This window comes from Hyperolius riggenbachi, chromosome 3, assembly GCF_040937935.1.
Source record: "Hyperolius riggenbachi isolate aHypRig1 chromosome 3, aHypRig1.pri, whole genome shotgun sequence".
In the NCBI taxonomy this organism is placed as follows: Eukaryota; Metazoa; Chordata; class Amphibia; order Anura; family Hyperoliidae; genus Hyperolius; species Hyperolius riggenbachi.
This window is the reverse complement of record NC_090648.1, coordinates 15,543,751-15,563,838: the sequence shown is the minus strand read 5'-3', so window position 1 is coordinate 15,563,838 and position 20,088 is coordinate 15,543,751. Positions and strand designations below refer to the sequence as shown.

General features: G+C 49.4%; 1 protein-coding gene across 3 annotated transcripts in view; it reads right to left on the bottom strand.

Annotated features, from left to right (window-relative positions):
- The window catches only part of LOC137562503 (ephexin-1-like), a 120,791-nt gene that overhangs the window by 27,430 nt on the left and 73,273 nt on the right, over positions 1-20,088 (bottom strand). For all 3 annotated transcript variants that reach the window (XM_068273900.1, XM_068273901.1, XM_068273902.1), the window contains 8 exons: positions 16,091-16,121; positions 15,909-15,964; positions 14,630-14,874; positions 13,080-13,240; positions 11,062-11,214; positions 8,226-8,355; positions 7,266-7,340; positions 3,308-3,400 (listed from right to left, as the gene is read on the bottom strand). In XM_068273900.1, the coding sequence (XP_068130001.1) occupies positions 3,308-3,400; positions 7,266-7,340; positions 8,226-8,355; positions 11,062-11,214; positions 13,080-13,240; positions 14,630-14,874; positions 15,909-15,964; positions 16,091-16,121 (944 nt within the window). The remainder of the gene's footprint in view (positions 1-3,307; positions 3,401-7,265; positions 7,341-8,225; positions 8,356-11,061; positions 11,215-13,079; positions 13,241-14,629; positions 14,875-15,908; positions 15,965-16,090; positions 16,122-20,088) is intronic.

Genomic DNA, 20,088 nt, shown 5'->3' with positions numbered 1-20,088 from the left:
CCCCTCCCCCGAATGGAGGTGGGAAGAAAGGCAATCTTTCACAATAATAAGCAGATACTAAATCCATACCATCTACCACAATTCAAGATGCTGTGTACAGGAAGATAAAATATTGTTTACATATGAAGATGCAAAATACAAAATATAAAAATTGAAGATTAAAATATGACTGGAACAGCATGTGAGTCAACTATATAAAATTATACCCGGGTGTCACCAGCCAGCAATAGGGCTTAAGGGAAAAGGGGGGAGGGGGGGGGGGGAAGGGGAAGAGGGGAGGGGGTGGGGGGGGGAAGAGAAGGAGAAGGAAAGAAAAGGAAAAGAGTCACTGAGTGATGAAGGCCAGGTCCCACCTGGCATTAAGTCCATGGGGCGACCTAGTCCCCAAACGGTATATCCACATGGCCTCTCTTTTAAGAAGGATCTTATATAGGTCGCCCCCTCTTCTTGATGACAAGACCTTCTCTACTCCCTGAAACCGGAAACCCGTCATGTCACCCCCATGCACTTCCCTAAAATGCTTAAGCCATGTTCGAAATGTGAGTGGAAGACCACCCTGCCCCTAGATAATGTTCGGCAATTCTCTGTCTCATAGGCCTGGTGGAACACCCAACATATTGGAGGGAACAAAGAGTGCAGTCAATGAGATAAATAACATAGCGTGTGCCACAATTAATGAACTGCTCTATAAAGGATTTGTCCCAAAGTGGGGGCCCGCCGACTAGAAAACCTGACTCCATTCCTTGTTACAAAGTGATGGCCACTTGGTCCGCAACACATACAAACCTACGTTTGTGACTACCTACTCAGTCGAGTACAGGCGGGTGACGGATATCATCTCTAGGTATCTTCCTATTTTGGAAGGGGATGAAGGTCTCTCGCCTATTCTGAGGAATGGAGTCAGGTTTTCTAGTCGGCGGGCCCCCACTTTGGGACAAATCCTTTCCCCCAGTTTATTCACGTCTAGTGCCACAATGGACACCTGGCTGACAGTCAAGGGGTCCTACAAGTGTGGGATAGCCACATGTAGATACTGCCACCTCCATAATAAAACCAGGACGGCTGTCTCTGTCTCTAATGGCCACACTTATAGTCTTAAGCAGTTCATTAATTGTGGCACACGCTATGTTATTTATCTCATTGACTGCACTCTTTGTTCCCTCCAATATGTTGGGTGTTCCACCAGGCCTATGAGACAGAGAATTGCCGAACATTATCTAGGGGCAGGGTGGTCTTCCACTCACATTTCGAACATGGCTTAAGCATTTTAGGGAAGTGCATGGGGGTGACATGACGGGTTTCCGGTTTCAGGGAGTAGAGAAGGTCTTGTCATCAAGAAGAGGGGGCGACCTATATAAGATCCTTCTCAAAAGAGAGGCCATGTGGATATACCGTTTGGGGACTAGGTCGCCCCATGGACTTAATGCCAGGTGGGACCTGGCCTTCATCACTCAGTGACTCTTTTCCTTTTCTTTCCTTCTCCTTCTCTTCCCCCCCCCCCCCCCAACCCCCTCCCCTCTTCCCCTTCTCCCCTCCCCTCCCTTTTCCCTTAAGCCCTATTGCTGGCTGGTGACACCCGGGTATAATTTTATATAGTTGACTCACATGCTGTTCCAGTCATATTTTAATCTTCAATTTTTATATTTTGTATTTTGCATCTTCATATGTAAACAATATTTTATCTTCCTGTACACAGCATCTTGAATTGTGGTAGATGGTATGGATTTAGTATCTGTTTATTATTGTGAAAGATTGCCTTTCTTCCCACCTCCATTCGGGGGAGGGGCTTTGGAAGGCGGATACATGACTTCCTCCTATTTAAAGGGGGTGTTGCCATTTTCCAAACCAGCTATGATTAAGAGCTGAGATAGCTCGAAACATGTCAGCATTTGATGCATGTGTCTATTTTACATTGGATACGTCCTGTATAAAGATACACACCTAGAATCCTAAAATGGTGCGGACCTCCTCCTTTGACGTATACAGGAAGATACAAAGGGCTTGATTCACAAAGCGGTGCTAACAGTTAGCACCCTGGTGAAAAGCCCTTTATCATGCCTAAACTCAGTTTAGGCATGATAAGTTTAGGAGTGATAAGTTTAGGTGTGATAAGTTTAGGCATGCTAAGTTTAAGCGCCAACTGCGTTAGCACCGCAGTGCACAGCTGATCAAAAGTTTTACGCTAGCAAAGACTGGTGCACTTTGTATAAAGTTTAATGGCGCTGCTTTGCGTGCGGGACTTTGCAAGCGATCTAAACTTATCTAAACTTAGCATGCCTAAACTTATCACACCTAAACTTATCATGCCTAAACTTATCACACCTAAACTGGCTTTTCACCAGCGTGGTGCAATGGTTATCATGCCTAAAGTCTTTTAGGCATGCTAACTGGGTTAGCACCGCTTTGTGAATCGAGCCCAATGAATGCCGGCGTCTCGTAGACGCTGGTATTCATTGAATCGGGGACTTAGATTTATGAATGGGACCTGCGGTCCCATTCATTAACTTCCCCTCTAAGCGGCGGCAACGGCGGTGCGCGCGCACAAACGGGAGCGAGCGGCGGCTGCATGCCGCTGCAGACTTGTTTTCACGGCCCTGCTGCATCCTGTCTTTTTTAAAGGGCCGTGAATATATTGCACGGCATGCAGCAAGTAGTTAAACATCTTATTTGCACTTCTCATCAGTGTTTACACATGCACTCGCACTTTGGATCAGGTACGTTAAAGGGAACCTGAACTCTTGCTCTGGACAGAAGGAAACCGGAGAGAAATACACCCTGTATGTATTTAGAGAGTTTAGCCTGTCTCATTCCACCTCATTTGTGTCTAATCAGAGTAATTTGATCTCTCAGATGTGTCAGCTGACTGTCTCGGCAGAGCAGCTAATTTGTAAACACAGGATGCTAACCCCATGTCTGCTTCCATGAAGGCAGGAAGTAGATACACTGCTGATTTATTGCAGGTTTTGTATCAGCTGTAACACAGAAATGTTTTTGGTTATTATGCTTTTGCGTATCTTTTAGAGCAGAGAGGAAGTTCTGAGTTCAGGTCCACTTTAATGGTGGCGATTGCTGACAAATGATCGGCCTAACAATTGTTTCATAAACCTGAATGTTGGATCTTTTCTATCAGTCTGATCAGATTGCTTATCATTTTCCCCTCTGCTGGTGGGCCTGAATAATTGTTTCCGATCGATGCTCGGACCAGATGGTTGATCGTTCAGGAGATTGGATTGTTAATGGGCACTTGACGTGTAAGCGCAGATCTTGCAGCCCCACACACATGCAGACATCACCCCCTGAGCCTCACCTTTATCTTGTCGAATTCGATCTTGGAGGAGATGTGGATGAGCTCTTCCGTCTGTTTCATGCGGCCGACCTCCCGGTTACATTCCTGGATGATCTGTCGGGATAGGAAATCGGTAACATGAAAATCTGGCCTTCTATTGGGGATACCACCAACAATATAATTCAAAAAATATGACCGACGTCATACAGGAAAATCGCCCGCAATATACCCTCGGGATGGTAATGATGCCAACACACTTACAGATTGTATTATTATTATGTATTTATATAGCACTGACATCTCCTGCAGCACTTTACAGAGTACATAGTCATGTCACTGACTGTCCTCACAGGAGCTCACACTCTAATCCTACCATAGTCATAGTCTAATGTCCTACCATATTATTATTATGTATTTATATAGCACTGACATCTTCTGCAGCACATTACAGAGTACATAGTCATGTCACTGACTGTCCTCAGAGGAGCTCACACTCTAATCCTACTATATTATTATTATGTATTTATATAGCAGTGACATCTCCTGCAGCACTTTACAGAGTACATCGTCATGTCACTGACTGTCCTCAGAGGAGCTCACAATCTAATCCTACTATAGTCATAGCCTAATGTCCTACCATATTATTATTATGTATTTATATGGCACTGACATCTTCTGCAGCACATTACAGAGTACATAGTCATGTCACTGACTGTCCTCAGAGGAGCTCACAATCTAATCCTACCATAGTCATAGCCTAATGTCCTACCATATTATTATTATGTATTTATATAGCACTGACATCTTCTGCAGTATTGTACAGAGTACATAGCCATGTCACTGACTGTCCTCAGAGGAGCTCACACTCTAATCCTACTATATTATTATTATGTATTTATATAGCAGTGACATCTCCTGCAGCACTTTACAGAGTACATCGTCATGTCACTGACTGTCCTCAGAGGAGCTCACAATCTGATCCTACCATAGTCATAGTCTAATGTCCTACCATATTATTATTATGTATTTATATAGCACTGACATCTTCTGCAGCACATTACAGCAGGGCTGTGGAGTCGGTCCAAAAATCCACCGACTCCGACTCCTCAGTTTAGGATTCCACCGACTCCGACTCCTCTAATTTGCATATTACAATTTTGTTGATTAAAAGTATGTAACATGAAATTCATCTCTTAACTGCCAACGCTTAGGAATTTTACAAGACAACTGAAGTGAGAAGGATATGTAGACTACTATATTTATTCCCTTTAGACTAAAACTAGTCCTTGGTAAGAGTACTTGTAAAAGGTACAGGCCGGAACAAAGAACATCTATCAGGCCCTAGGCAATGTAAGTGTGGGTACATGTAAGAGTGATGTGCAGGTACTCTGCAGGGGAATGAGGAGATTGTAAACAGACAACACCTCTGTGTTCAATGTGCACAGCATTCTCAGTGGATTCCCTGCAGCTCTGTGGGGAGTGCATATGTAGAGTATAGTACTACTGTGTAACAAAGTAAACCTGAGACAGATGAAATTAAAGTTTTATACATACCTGGGGCTTCCTCCAGCCGCCTTCAGGATAATCAGTCCCTCGTTGTCCTCCTCCACCACCTGGATCTTCTGCTAGGAGTCCAGGTACTTGAGCCAGTCAGGCGTAGTGCGCATGCACACACTCCGCCGCCAGGAGCATAGTACACCTGTGCAGCACTATTGCGCAGGTGCAGAATGTTCCTGGCTGTGGGAGCGGCATGCGGCCGGACAGCGCTGACTGGCTGAATTACCAGGACTCATAGCAGAAGATCCGGGTGGTGGAGGACAACGAGGGACTGATTAGCCTGAAGGGGGCTGGAAGAAGCCCCATGTATGTATAAAACTTTACTTTTCATCCGTCTCAGGTACCCTTTAATTTGTAGTCACCAAACTAAATTTTAACAACATATCAAATTATTTGATTTCATCAGCAAAGGGAGTGCATACATTTGCATAAATCAGCATCAATGCAGAATTATTTCCATCTCATTGACCATCTCTATTAGTGACACAGCTACACATCAGGCTTTATACTTACAGCATAGATGTTATTTCGTATATATAACAGATTCCTGTGTACACATCATATATACAGTCACAATCAGATATGTATATCTGACCTTAAAAATACAGGGACTGCTTTATTGAAGCAGCACAAGTAACTAATTTTGATTGGTTTATTTCATTTTTGTGGACTAAGCACAGCTATTACTGTATATATACTGTATATATACATTATTTTTAATGACTATTATCTGAGAAATAGAACATTTTATCATATTTTCTATTTTAATTACAGTTACAAATTCATTAGGAGTCGGTGCATTTTTTCCCGACTCCGACTCCGACTCCAGGCACCCAAAATTGCCTGACTCCACGACTCCGACTCCGACTCCACAGCCCTGCATTACAGAGTACATAGTCATGTCACTGACTGTCCTCAGAGGAGCTCACAGTCTAATCCTACCATAGTCAAATATCTATGTATGTATTGTGTAGTGTATGCATCATAGTCTAGGGCCAAGTTAGGGGGAAACCAATTAACTTATCTGTATGTTTTTGGGATGTGAGAGGAAACCAGAGTGCCCAGAGGAAACCCACAAAGACACGGGGAGGGCATACAAACTCTGTGCAGATAGTGCCTGTGGCTGGAAATCAAACTGGGGACCCAGTGCTGCAAGGCGAGAACACTAACCACTACACCCCCGTATAATAATAACGCTACAATCTCTCCAACCATCAGACAGATGGAGCCATAAGTGCTGACCCAGCGGAGGGAAGCGAAACAGGGAACTCTATCAGATGGCGAGCAGAGGGAATTCCCAAGAAAAACACTACAGCAGCAAATGTCTAGAATACTAACAAAGGCAACCTTTATTGGTGATGGGTAAAGAACACACAAAGAACTAAAACACCTAAAAATAACACAATAAGACAGGCACTGCCTCAGACCATTCAAAATGCATAATTCCTTAACCAGAATATAAATACAAGGATCTGTATTATAACTGAACGTCCAAAACTACCTCTATTAAAGAAGGTCTATTAAAGTAGCCTTAATATCCCTCTCACTTTGTTTTATTTTGGGTTTTTTCAGAGAAATCTGATCAAATCATTTGAAAAACATATACCATACACGCTTATGATCAATATTTCAGAACATAAAAAAAACCATTACCATAAAAATGATTGAAAAAAAAATTCTGTGGTGAGGAGATTATGCTGAATACACACCATGAGTTTCCACGTCGCACGCGTCCGTCGATACGGGTCGATTCGATTATTTCCGAGCATTTCCGAGCGCATTTCGATTATTTTTAGGTCGAATGCCATGTAAAGTACGGCAAGTCGACCTAACGATCCATCAAACCGCGAATCGGACATGTCGGAAATAATCGAATTGACACGTATCGACGGACGCATCGAACGCGGAAACACATGGTGTGTATCCAGCATTATAGTGTAAGCTCCTCTGGTGCAGAGACTGATGGGAATGGATCAGTGATCTCTGTACAGCGCTGTGGAATATGTCAGAGCTATATAAATGTATAATAATAATAGTGTGTGACTGTGGTGAGGACATTAGAGTGTAAGCTCCTCTGGTGCAGAGACTGATGGGAATGGATCAGTGATCTCTGTACAGCGCTGTGGAATATGTCAGAGCTATATAAATGTATAATAATAATAGTGTGTGACTGTGGTGAGGACATTAGAGTGTAATCTCCTCTGGTGCAGAGACTGATGGGAATGGATCAGTGATCTCTGTACAGCGCTGTGGAATATGTCAGAGCTATATAAATGTATAATAATAATAGTGTGTGACTGTGGTGAGGACATTAGAGTGTAAGCTCCTCTGGTGCAGAGACTGATGGGAATGGATCAGTGATCTCTGTACAGTGCTGTGGAATAAGAACTGTATAAATGAACAGTACTAATCACATAGGTACCTTAGAAACAGCATCCAGGGCTTTGCTGGCATTCTGTTCAGCCTCTGATCCCTCCTCGGTCCTCTTGAGTATATTCTGAATATAAAGAATGTAGGAGGAGTTAGGAGTTTGGCGGTCAGGTAGGGCGGGGTGATCAGACAGGCGGGTGGAGAGCGGTGTATTCAGGTGCAGTTGTGCAATGTCATTGGCAGGAGGTTGTTCAATCAGTTGACAGATATCTGCCATGGCGGCAGCAGAGGAATTCTCCCTTTGCGTAAGGTCTATCAACCATGTGCCGCCATATTGATCAGGTGTTTGTATGGCGTTCCTCTCAAAGTATATTATGGTGGTTAAGCAAGAGAACCGACTAATAGACATTGCATGCAAAGTACATTAACAGTGACCAATGCTGGTACAATCACCCATCCAACCGCCTGTGTGAACAATCTGACTGCAGTATGTGAAGTGGCAGTACTTAGGAAATGGTTAGAGTGGGTTTGCAGTGGTTAAGAGAGGGTTGGAGTAGGTTAGCAATGGGAGGAGGAGAGGGTTAGAGTAGGTTTGCAGTGGTTAAGAGGGTTAGAATAGGATTGCAGTAGTTAGGAGAGGGTTAGAGTAGGTTTACAGTGTGGAGGTTGAGAGGGTTAGAGTTGGTTTGTAGTTGTTAGGAGAGGGTTAGAGTAGAGTTGCAGTGGTTAAAAGAGGGTTAGAGTAGGTTTGCAGTAGTAAGGAGAGGGTTAGAGTAGGGTTGTAGTTGCTAGGAGAGGGTTAGAGTAGGTTTGTAGTTGCTAGGAGAGGGTTAGAGTAGGTTTGCAGTGGGAAAGAAGAGAAGGTTAGAGTAGGTTTGTAGTTGCTAGGAGAGGGTTAGAGTAGGTTTGCAGTGGGGATAATAGGAGAAGGAGGAAGGTGAGGGGGGAGTGGAGGAGAATGTGGGACAGTGTAAAACAGGTTGGATGGATTAGCTCAGAGTAGAGCAAACACCTCAATCAGCATCTTGATGCGGGTGATCCTCTGGAACGGCAGCAGCAGGAAAGACATGAAAGGGAGACGCTGGCACTGTGGGAGCTCCTGTAAGCGGCAGACAATAGCGTGGAACTGTGGATTCTTCTCCCTGGCCACCAATCAGAAAAGAGAGGAGAGTTACAGCCTAAAAAGTGAGTTTTGAGGGAACATTTAAAGATTTCAAAGGTTGGAGTGTGACGGATGAGGGGTGAAGCTTGTGAGAAGTCTTGCATACGTGAATGCATGGAAGTGATTCTACAGCATGACAAAAGAAAGTTGTGTGTGGTAGTATGTGAGTGTATTCTCAGGTCAGGGTGTGGGTAATGTGCACTCAGATGATGGTGTGGGTAATGTGCACTCAGGTCAGGGTGTGGGTAATGTGCGCTCAGGTCAGGGTGTGGGTAATGTGCGCTCAGGTCAGGGTGTGGGTAATGTGCACTCAGGTCAGGGTGTGGGTAATGTGCACTCAGATGATGGTGTGGGTAATGCACACTCAGGTCAGGGTGTGGGTAATGTGCGCTCAGGTCAGGGTGTGGGTAATGTGCACTCAGATGATGGTGTGGGTAATGTGCACTCAGGTCAGGGTGTGGGTAATGTGCGCTCAGGTCAGGGTGTGGGTAATGTGCACTCAGGTCAGGGTGTGGGTAATGTGCACTCAGATGATGGTGTGGGTAATGTGCACTCAGGTCAGGGTGTGGGTAATGTGCGCTCAGGTCAGGGTGTGGGTAATGTGCGCTCAGGTCAGGGTGTGGGTAATGTGCACTCAGATGATGGTGTGGGTAATGCACACTCAGGTCAGGGTGTGGGTAATGTGCGCTCAGGTCAGGGTGTGGGTAATGTGCACTCAGATGATGGTGTGGGTAATGCACACTCAGGTCAGGGTGTGGGTAATGTGCGCTCAGGTCAGGGTGTGGGTAATGTGCGCTCAGGTCAGGGTGTGGGTAATGTGCGCTCAGGTCAGGGTGTGGGTAATGTGCGCTCAGGTCAGGGTGTGGGTAATGTGCGCTCAGGTCAGGGTGTGGGTAATGTGCACTCAGGTCAGGGTGTGGAAAATGTACACTCAGGTCATGGTGTGGGTAATGTGCACTCAGGTCAGGGTGTGGGTAATGTGCGCTCAGGTCAGGGTGTGGGTAATGTGCGCTCAGGTCAGGGTGTGGGTAATGTGCGCTCAGGTCAGGGTGTGGGTAATGAGTGCTCAGGTCAGGGTGTGGGTAAGGTGCGCTCAGGTCAGGGTGTGGGTAAGGTGCGCTCAGGTCAGGGTGTGGGTAATGTGCGCTCAGGTCAGGGTGTGGGTAATGTGCACTCAGGTCAGGGTGTGGGTAATGTGCACTCAGGTCAGGGTGTGGTAATGTGCGCTCAGGTCAGGGTGTGGGTAAGGTGCACTCAGGTCAGGGTGTGGGTAATGTGCGCTCAGGTCAGGGTGTGGTAATGTGCGCTCAGGTCAGGGTGTGGGTAAGGTGCGCTCAGGTCAGGGTGTGGGTAATGTGTGCTCAGGTCAGGGTGTGGTAATGTGCGCTCAGGTCAGGGTGTGGTAATGTGCGCTCAGGTCAGGGTGTAGGTAATGTGCGCTCAGGTCAGGGTGTGGGTAATGTGCACTCAGGTCAGGGTGTGGGTAAGGTGTGCTCAGGTCAGGGTGTGGGTAAGGTGCGCTCAGGTCAGGGTGTGGGTAAGGTGCGCTCAGGTCAAGGTGTGGGTAATGTGCACTCAGGTCATGGTGTGGGTAATGTGCACTCAGGTCAGGGTGTGGGTAATGTGCGCTCAGGTCATGGTGTGGGTAATGTGCACTCAGGTCATGGTGTGGGTAATGTGCGCTCAGGTCAGGGTGTGGGTAATGTGCGCTCAGGTCATGGTGTGGGTAATGTGCACTCAGGTCGTGGTGTGGGTAATGTGCACTCAGGTCGTGGTGTGGGTAATGTGCACTCAGGTCAGGGTGTGGGTAATGTGCACTCAGGTCAGGGTGTGGGTAATGTGCGCTCAGGTCATGGTGTGGGTAATGTGCGCTCAGGTCAGGGTGTGGGTAATGTGCGCTCAGGTCATGGTGTGGGTAATGTGCGCTCAGGTCATGGTGTGGGTAATGTGCGCTCAAGTCATGGTGTGGGTAATGTGCGCTCAGGTCATGGTGTGGGTAATGTGCGCTCAGGTCATGGTGTGGGTAATGTGCACTCAGGTCATGGTGTGGGTAATGTGCACTCAGGTAAGGGATCAGGTAATGTGCGCCCATCTCATGAAGTGGGTAATGTACACTCAGGTCAGGGTGTGGGTAATGTGCATTCAGATGATGGTGTGGGTAATGTGCGCTCAGGTCAGGGTGTGGGTAATGTACGCTCAGGTCATGGTGTGGGTAATGTGCACTCAGATGATGGTGTGGGTAATGTGCGCTCAGGTCATGGTGTGGGTAATGTGCACTCAGGTCATGGTGTGGGTAATGTGCACTCAGGTAAGGGATCAGGTAATGTGCGCCCATCTCATGAAGTGGGTAATGTACACTCAGGTCAGGGTGTGGGTAATGTGCATTCAGATGATGGTGTGGGTAATGTGCGCTCAGGTCAGGGTGTGGGTAATGTACGCTCAGGTCATGGTGTGGGTAATGTGCACTCAGATGATGGTGTGGGTAATGTGCGCTCAGGTCAGGGTGTGGGTAAAGTGCGCTCAGGTCAGGGTGTGGGTAATGTGCACTTAGGTCAGAGTGTGGGTAATGTGCGCTCAGGTCATGGTGTGTGTAATGTACACTCAGATGATGATGTGGGTAATGTGCGCTCAGATGATGGTGTGGGTAATGTGCGCTCAGATGATGGTGTGGGTAATGTGCACTCACATGAGTTCGCTGTAGGTCTTCTCCTGGTATAGCTGGTTGCGCACATAATCCTTGTAGACAGGAAAGTGATGTACAGCATGATGATAAATGATGTCACAGATATCATATATAGTAATGTCCTCGTCCACTCGAGACTCCAGATCCATCAGGAACCTGGCAGAACATGAGACATCACTGATGAGCCTAGATGACCATGAAAGGAGTCCCTCACTATCAGCATGCACTGCGGACAGGAGTCACTCGCTATGAGCATACACTGCGGACAGGAGTCACTCGCTATCAGCATGCACTGCGGACAGGAGTCACTCGCTATCAGCATGTAGTGCGGACAGGAGTCACTCACTATCAGCATGCACTGAAGACAGGCGTCACTCACTATCAGCATGCACTGCGGACAGGCGTCACTCACTATCAGCATGCACTGCAGACAGGCGTCACTCACTATCAGCATGCACTGCGGACAGGAAACACTCCCTATCAGCATGCACTGCAGACAGGCGTCACTCACTATCAGCATGCACTGCAGACAGGCGTCACTCACTATCAGCATGCACTGCGGACAGGAGACACTCCCTATCAGCATGCACTGTGGACAGGAGTCACGCACTATCAGCATACACTGCAGACAGGAGGCACTCACTATCAGCATACACTGCAGACAGGAGGCACTCGCTATCAGCATGCACTGCGGACAGGAGTCACTCCCTATTAGCATGCACTGTGGACAGGAGTCACTCGCTATCAGCATGCACTGCAGACAGGCGTCACTCACTATCAGCATGCACTGCAGACAGGCGTCACTCACTATCAGCATGCACTGCGGACAGGAGACACTCCCTATCAGCATGCACTGCAGACAGGCGTCACTCACTATCAGCATGCACTGCAGACAGGCGTCACTCACTATCAGCATGCACTGCGGACAGGAGACACTCCCTATCAGCATGCACTGCAGACAGGCGTCATTCACTATCAGCATGTAGTGCGGACAGGAGTCCCTCCCTATCAGCATGCACTGCAGACAGGCGTCACTCACTATCAGCATGCACTGCAGACAGGCGTCACTCACTATCAGCATGCACTGCAGACAGGCGTCACTCACTATCAGCATGCACTGCGGACAGGAAACACTCCCTATCAGCATGCACTGCAGACAGGCGTCACTCACTATCAGCATGCACTGCAGACAGGCGTCACTCACTATCAGCATGCACTGCGGACAGGAGACACTCCCTATCAGCATGCACTGTGGACAGGAGTCACGCACTATCAGCATACACTGCAGACAGGAGGCACTCACTATCAGCATACACTGCAGACAGGAGGCACTCGCTATCAGCATGCACTGCGGACAGGAGTCACTCCCTATCAGCATGCACTGTGGACAGGAGTCACTCGCTATCAGCATGCACTGCAGACAGGCGTCACTCACTATCAGCATGCACTGCGGACAGGAGACACTCCCTATCAGCATGCACTGTGGACAGGAGTCACGCACTATCAGCATACACTGCAGACAGGAGGCACTCACTATCAGCATACACTGCAGACAGGAGGCACTCGCTATCAGCATGCACTGCGGACAGGAGTCACTCCCTATCAGCATGCACTGTGGACAGGAGTCACTCGCTATCAGCATGCACTGCAGACAGGCGTCACTCACTATCAGCATGCACTGCAGACAGGCGTCACTCACTATCAGCATGCACTGCGGACAGGAGACACTCCCTATCAGCATGCACTGCAGACAGGCGTCACTCACTATCAGCATGCACTGCAGACAGGCGTCACTCACTATCAGCATGCACTGCGGACAGGAGACACTCCCTATCAGCATGCACTGCAGACAGGCGTCATTCACTATCAGCATGTAGTGCGGACAGGAGTCCCTCCCTATCAGCATGCACTGCAGACAGGCGTCACTCACTATCAGCATGTACTGCAGACAGGCGTCACTCACTATCAGCATGCACTGCAGACAGGTGTCACTTACTATCAGCATGCACAGCGGACATTACCTCTCGCTGACCTCCTTCACTTTCAGGATGTTGGAGAAAAGGATTTTCTTCTCTCGGATGATCAGCGTTTCCTGCAGATCGCGACACCCCAGGAAGTGCTCGGTCAGGACGTTCAGAGAGCGGAGGTACGAGGCTTCCGAGGTCAGTACCTCGAACATGCTCTGCGGACACAGAGGACAACATGAGCGGCAGTTACTACCAGCATGAGAAACAAAATGGATGACTACTAATTTAAGTAAAGAACAAACAACACGACTGGCTACTAAACCACATATAACGAGGGATCAACATGGCTGATAGGGATGGTTGGAAAGGTCAAATTCTGAATCCCGCCCAGTAACTCTGCTTTCCGATCGGTGTTCTAATGGAACTCCAGTGGAATTTCTGCCATTACATTACAGACAATACCGCTGACTTCCCTGGTTAATTGCAAAGCCCCCATCAGCATTCCAAATACCGCATTCTGCGTCGGAATTCCGAAGACCACCCCAATGGCCGACTGCGAGATATATATATATATATAATGCGCAAAGAGCATGGCCAACCGCTAGCGACATAAACAGGAAGCCACCGGCATGGTTGGCTAATGGTGGCCATACATCTACCAACTTGGCTGCCAATCAACCATCCGATTCGATAATTATTATTGAATTGGATGCAACTCAGGTGCCGCCAAGATCATGTCTGACCGAGGAGCAACCAATTTTGGGACACAATTGGTTGCATGTATCGACCCGACATGCTGCAAGACACACTACAAAGAAAAAAAGAGGTGTGTGCTCAGAGCAGGCATCACCTGACTTATCTACTGGTTGCCTCGTGTCTATTGACCAATAAAATTGGCATAGCGTTTGCATATTGCATCTGCTTGCCAGAACATGCAGGATCTAAAACTCTGCTGCAAGATGTTGGGACAACATGGTTGATCTAGAGCGCAGCGGTAATGGCAAGCGATATCGGGACGAGCTAACATGCCCCCCCTCCCCCCGTGCAGGAAACGTTGCCTGCCCGCGCCCCCCCCCCCCCCCCCCCACTGGCTCATGGCTCTGTCCACAATCCACATACATGTGTCCCATGTGGTTGCTGGAGTAACATGGCCGCATGTGTCACTGGAGAAGGTGGCGAATGTGGCGTCACAAGGCTGATTCCCGATTAATTTTAGCATGAAATCGGTCAGGAATTGGCCTGTAATCTATGGGCAACCAACAGTTCTCTCTCTAATCAGATTCGGTCAGAGAGAGATTTGTCTCTTGGTCGAATCTGCCCATCACTGCTAGATGTATGGCCCCTTAAGGTAGAGTTATCTTTACATCATGTCAACACGGCCAGCTGTCACATTTAATTAAAGAAAAAGGAGGAAGAACTGTTACTAACACTGTGTGACAACTGAACAATATAGCCAACGTTTCTGCCGTACAGAATGATGGAAGGATATGACCAGCTGTTGCTTCCATGTGTTAGAGTTAACCTGAAGAAATAACACGATGAAGGCCATACACAATGATGAGAGGACATCATGGAAGACCACGTGGACTTCCAGTGTCGCTTACCTCCTGCATCTTCTTCTCCTCGTTGGTCATGGTCTCCAGCACGCCGCTGTCAATGACGGAGGGCAACTCCTGCCACAGGGTGTTGTGAGGTAATGTTGACCTGCGACCCTGCTTCGGGGACCCGCCACAGGACGGCGGACTCTCATGGGAGGAATCATAGCTGGTGAAGCTGCTGTTGCGTGCAACCGTCTGCCTCCGGATCTCCTTGTTGATGACGGACTGGCGATACGTCTGGTAGAGCGGCTCTGGGTGGTGAGACAAGATGGGGTGAGATGGAGAATAAGGTAACACAGCAGACTGACCTCGTGTTATAATCTAGTTATTATATCCCACCAACCTAGTGTCATCTTCTCCTGAAAAACTCTGTGGTATGAGAAGACCCACCATGAGGGGCCAGTGGCACCGACCCTAGGGTACTAGAATTGGGGCATCACATTGTATGCCACAGATTGTCATCTGACTGGACCATTAGCAGAGCATATCGGCAGACTACTAAAAGCCTGTTTACCATCAGGCCAAGGTGATACCATGACAAAGCTGTTCCCTCCTCCTTATACTGGCTGTCCCTGGAGGTTATGAGATTCTGCTTTGCCACTGGAACCTGGTTATAATGTGACCGAGTTCTCTACAGGCTGAGGTCGTCATATGTCTGGGTTCCGTACAGGCTGGGATAGTCATGTGACTGGGTTCTGTACAGCCTGAGGAGGTCATGTGACTGAGTTCTCTACAGGCTGAGGTAGTCATGTGACTGGGTTCCGTACAGCCTGAGGTCATGTGACTGAGTTCTCTACAGGCTGAGGTAGTCATGTGACTGGGTTCCATACAGGCTGGGATAGTCATGTGACTGGGTTCTGTACAGCCTGAGGAGGTCATGTGACTGAGTTCTCTACAGGCTGAGGTCGTCATATGTCTGGGTTCCGTACAGGCTGGGATAGTCATGTGACTGGGTTCTGTACAGCCTGAGGAGGTCATGTGACTGGGTTCCGTACAGCCTGAGGTCATGTGACTGGGTTCCGTACAGGCTGAGATAGTCATCTGGGTTCTGTACAGCCTGAGCAGGTCATGAGACTGAGTTCTTTACAGGCTGAGATCGCCATGGGACTGGGTTCCATACAGCCTGAGCAGGTCATGTGACTGGGTTCTCTACAGGCTGAGATCGCCATGTGACTGGGTTCTCTACAGGCTGAGCAGGTCATGTGACTGGGTCCTGTACAGCCTGAGCAGGTCATGTGCATGGGTTCTCTACAGGCTGAGATAGTCATGTGACTGGGCCACTCACCATCTCGGAGATGCGACTCCCAGTCTATGGCCTTGGGGCTCTTGATCGTCTGCGTTCTGGAAGATATGAAGAAGCAGAAAGTTAACCACATAAACACACAGTGTGGGGGAGTTCTGAATGACAAGACGGAGGGCAGTAATAACAAGGGGTGTGTTAATTGGAAGCGCTGGGTGCCCACTTACTTGAAGACAGAGTTCTCTGAGCACGACGACTCTGCGGGAGAGAAAACACAGGATTAGAGCGCAACGCACACTTCCTCCACCCCAACAACATTCTCATTTATCCAGCTCATTCCGCATCCAAAGACAAATAAGATGTAACAGTCTGGCTAACTGACACCATTATGGAGATGTTAACTGTGTAAATGCCAGACTAAAGTTGTATGTACCGTCTCTAATGATGACTAGGTAAACCAAACAAAGCAGCAGTACAAACTGATGACAAATGGTGTCAAAGGCCCCTTCCCCTGCTTAAGTCATACCGGAACAATCCTTCGGTCCCCCAACATGGCTCACTTTCTCTTTCATCGACTTAGAAGTCGATGTCCACTGCGCAGGACTCACCTGGAGATGGGAGCGCGAACAAGGATGCTCATGGTCAGGGCCGCCCAGGCGCATTGGACAGCGACTGGCGAAGGAGGAAATGCTCCGCGGCTGGGGACCAGAGGATCATTTCAGGTATGCGTGGGCACAGGTCGGCTGCAGAAGCCCCAGGTAAGTGAAACTCTTTTTTTAAAGGATACCCGAAGTGACATGTGACATGATGAGATAGACATGTGTATGTACAGTGCCAGGCACACTTATAACTAGGCTGTGTTCCTTTTTTTTTTCTTTCTCTACCTAAAAGAGTTAAAAATCAGGTATGTAAGTGACAGTTTCTGTCCGGGTCGGGACTGGGTCAGACTATAGCACAACCCTCACTGATAAGTAATTACAGCCATAATACACTTTCCTGTCAGTAAATGGCTTCTGAGAGCAGGAAAGAGATAAAAAGGGTCCATAATTCATAGATTTGAGCTCTGGCATTCTTCAATGAAGGTATAATTGAGCAGAGACAGTGAAACCAAACTAGATTTAAATCTAAAATGAAACTGTGGTATAGCTAAAAAAGTTATTTTTAGGAGAAGGACGATAGATACTATTGTTTATCTAATCAGTTTAGTTACGCCTCGGGTGTCCTTTAAGCTATCTTCAGGTCCGCTTTCAGTTCAGCCAAACGCCTGCAGCTCACCAAGACTGTTAGCGGGGGCAGCCTGTGCTGATGAAGTAGTAAGTACTGGCTTTCTACTATAAGTAACAGCCATAGTAGCTGCTATAGTGTCCAGGTGAAGCAGGTTAGAACCAAGGTAAGTCCTACTCTACCCTTGTGTCCTGTCCTCCTCGCCCTCTGATCATCAGAGGAACTGTAGTGACAATAACAGTGAATACAATTATTATTTACAATATTTATTTATAGATTATTTAGTCAGTGTTTGATGAAATTATTACATCCAGTTGATGTGAGATAGTGGGAGGTGTGACAGATGTAACTAACCCTTCAGGTATCGCGGGCCTAGATTGTGTAGAAAGTAATAGCATACTACGTGGGAAATGGACTCTCTATTTGATGGGTAGCCAGTGTATTGAGCAAAGGGTTGGTGTCGTGTGGCAATGGCTGGGTTGGTGTCGTGTGGCAATGGCGGGGTTGGTGTCGTGTGGCAATGGCGGGGTTGGTGTCGTGTGGCAATGGCGGGGTTGGTTTCGTGTGGCAATGGCTGGGTTGGCGTCATGTGGAAATGGCAGGGTTGGCGTCATGTGGAAATGGCAGGGTTGGCGTCATGTGGCAATGGCTGGGTTGGTGTCATGTGGCAATGGCGGGGTTGGCGTCGTGTGGCAATGGCGGGGTTGGCGTCGTGTGGCAATGGCGGGGTTGGCGTCGTGTGGCAATGGCGGGGTTGGCGTCGTGTGGCAATGGCGGGGTTGGCGTCGTGTGGCAATGGCGGGGTTGGCGTCGTGTGGCAATGGCGGGGTTGGCGTCGTGTGGCAATGACGGGGTTGGCGTCGTGTGGCAATGGCTGGGTTGGCGTCGTGTGGCAATGGCTGGGTTGGCGTCGTGTGGCAATGGCTGGGTTGGCGTCATGTGGCAATGGCTGGGTTGGCGTCATGTGGCAATGGCTGGGTTGGCGTCATGTGCAATGGCTGGGTTGGTGTCATGTGGCAATGGCTGGGTTGGCATGTGGCAATGGCGGGGTTGGCGTCATGTGGCAATGGCGGGGTTGGCGTCGTGTGGCAATGGCAGGGTTGGTGTCGTGTGGCAATGGCGAGGTTGGTGTCATGTGGCAATGGCGGGGTTGGTGTCGTGTGGCAATGGCTGGGTTGGTGTCGTCTGGCAATGGCTGGGTTGGTGTCGTCTGGCAATGGCGGGGTTGGTGTCGTCTGGCAATGGCGGGGTTGGTGTCATGTGGCAATGGCGGGGTTGGTGTCATGTGGCAATGGCTGGGTTGGTGTCATGTGGCAATGGCTGGGTTGGTGTCATGTGGCAATGGCGGGGTTGGTGTCATGTGGCAATGGCTGGGTTGGTGTCATGTGGCAATGGCTGGGTTGGTGTCATGTGGCAATGGCTGGGTTGGTGTCATGTGGCAATGGCTAAGTTGGTGTCATGTGGCAATGGCGGGTTGGTGTCATGTGGCAATGGTGGGGTTAGCGTCATGTGGCAATGGCGGGGTTAGCGTCATGTGGCAATGGCGGGGTTGGCGTCATGTGGAAATGGCGGGGTTGGCGTCATGTGGCAATGGCGGGGTTGGCGTCATGTGGCAATGGCGGGGTTGGCGTCATGTGGCAATGGCGGGGTTGGCGTCATGTGGCAATGGCGGGGTTGGCGTCATGTGGCAATGGCGGGGTTGGCGTCATGTGGCAATTGGCTGGGTTGGTGTCATGTGGCAAAGGTTGGGTTGGCGTCATGTGGCAATGGCTGGGTTGGCGTCATGTGGCAATGGCTGGGTTGGCGTCATGTGGCAATGGCTGGGTTGGCGCCATGTGGCAATGGCGGGGTTGGCGTCGTGTGGCAATGGCGGGGTTGGCGTCGTGTGGCAATGGCGGGGTTGGCGTCGTGTGGCAATGGCGGGGTTGGCGTCGTGTGGCAATGGCGGGGTTGGCGTCGTGTGGCAATGGCGGGGTTGGCGTCGTGTGGCAATGACGGGGTTGGCGTCGTGTGGCAATGGCTGGGTTGGCGTCGTGTGGCAATGGCTGGGTTGGCGTCATGTGGCAATGGCTGGGTTGGCGTCATGTGGCAATGGCTGGGTTGGCGTCATGTGGCAATGGCTGGGTTGGCGTCATGTGCAATGGCTGGGTTGGTGTCATGTGGCAATGGCTGGGTTGGCATGTGGCAATGGCGGGGTTGGCGTCATGTGGCAATGGCGGGGTTGGCGTCGTGTGGCAATGGCGGGGTTGGTGTCGTGTGGCAATGGCGAGGTTGGTGTCATGTGGCAATGGCGGGGTTGGTGTCGTGTGGCAATGGCTGGGTTGGTGTCGTCTGGCAATGGCTGGGTTGGTGTCGTCTGGCAATGGCGGGGTTGGTGTCATGTGGCAATGGCGGGGTTGGTGTCATGTGGCAATGGCGGGGTTGGTGTCATGTGGCAATGGCTGGGTTGGTGTCATGTGGCAATGGCTGGGTTGGTGTCATGTGGCAATGGCGGGGTTGGTGTCATGTGGCAATGGCTGGGTTGGTGTCATGTGGCAATGGCTGGGTTGGTGTCATGTGGCAATGGCTGGGTTGGTGTCATGTGGCAATGGCTAAGTTGGTGTCATGTGGCAATGGCGGGTTGGTGTCATGTGGCAATGGTGGGGTTAGCGTCATGTGGCAATGGCGGGGTTAGCGTCATGTGGCAATGGCGGGGTTGGCGTCATGTGGCAATGGCGGGGTTGGCGTCATGTGGCAATGGCGGGGTTGGCGTCATGTGGCAATGGCGGGGTTGGCGTCATGTGGCAATGGCGGGGTTGGCGTCATGTGGCAATGGCGGGGTTGGCGTCATGTGGCAATGGCGGGGTTGGCGTCATGTGGCAATGGCGGGGTTGGCGTCATGTGGCAATTGGCTGGGTTGGTGTCATGTGGCAAAGGTTGGGTTGGCGTCATGTGGCAATGGCTGGGTTGGCGTCATGTGGCAATGGCTGGGTTGGCGTCATGTGGCAATGGCTGGGTTGGC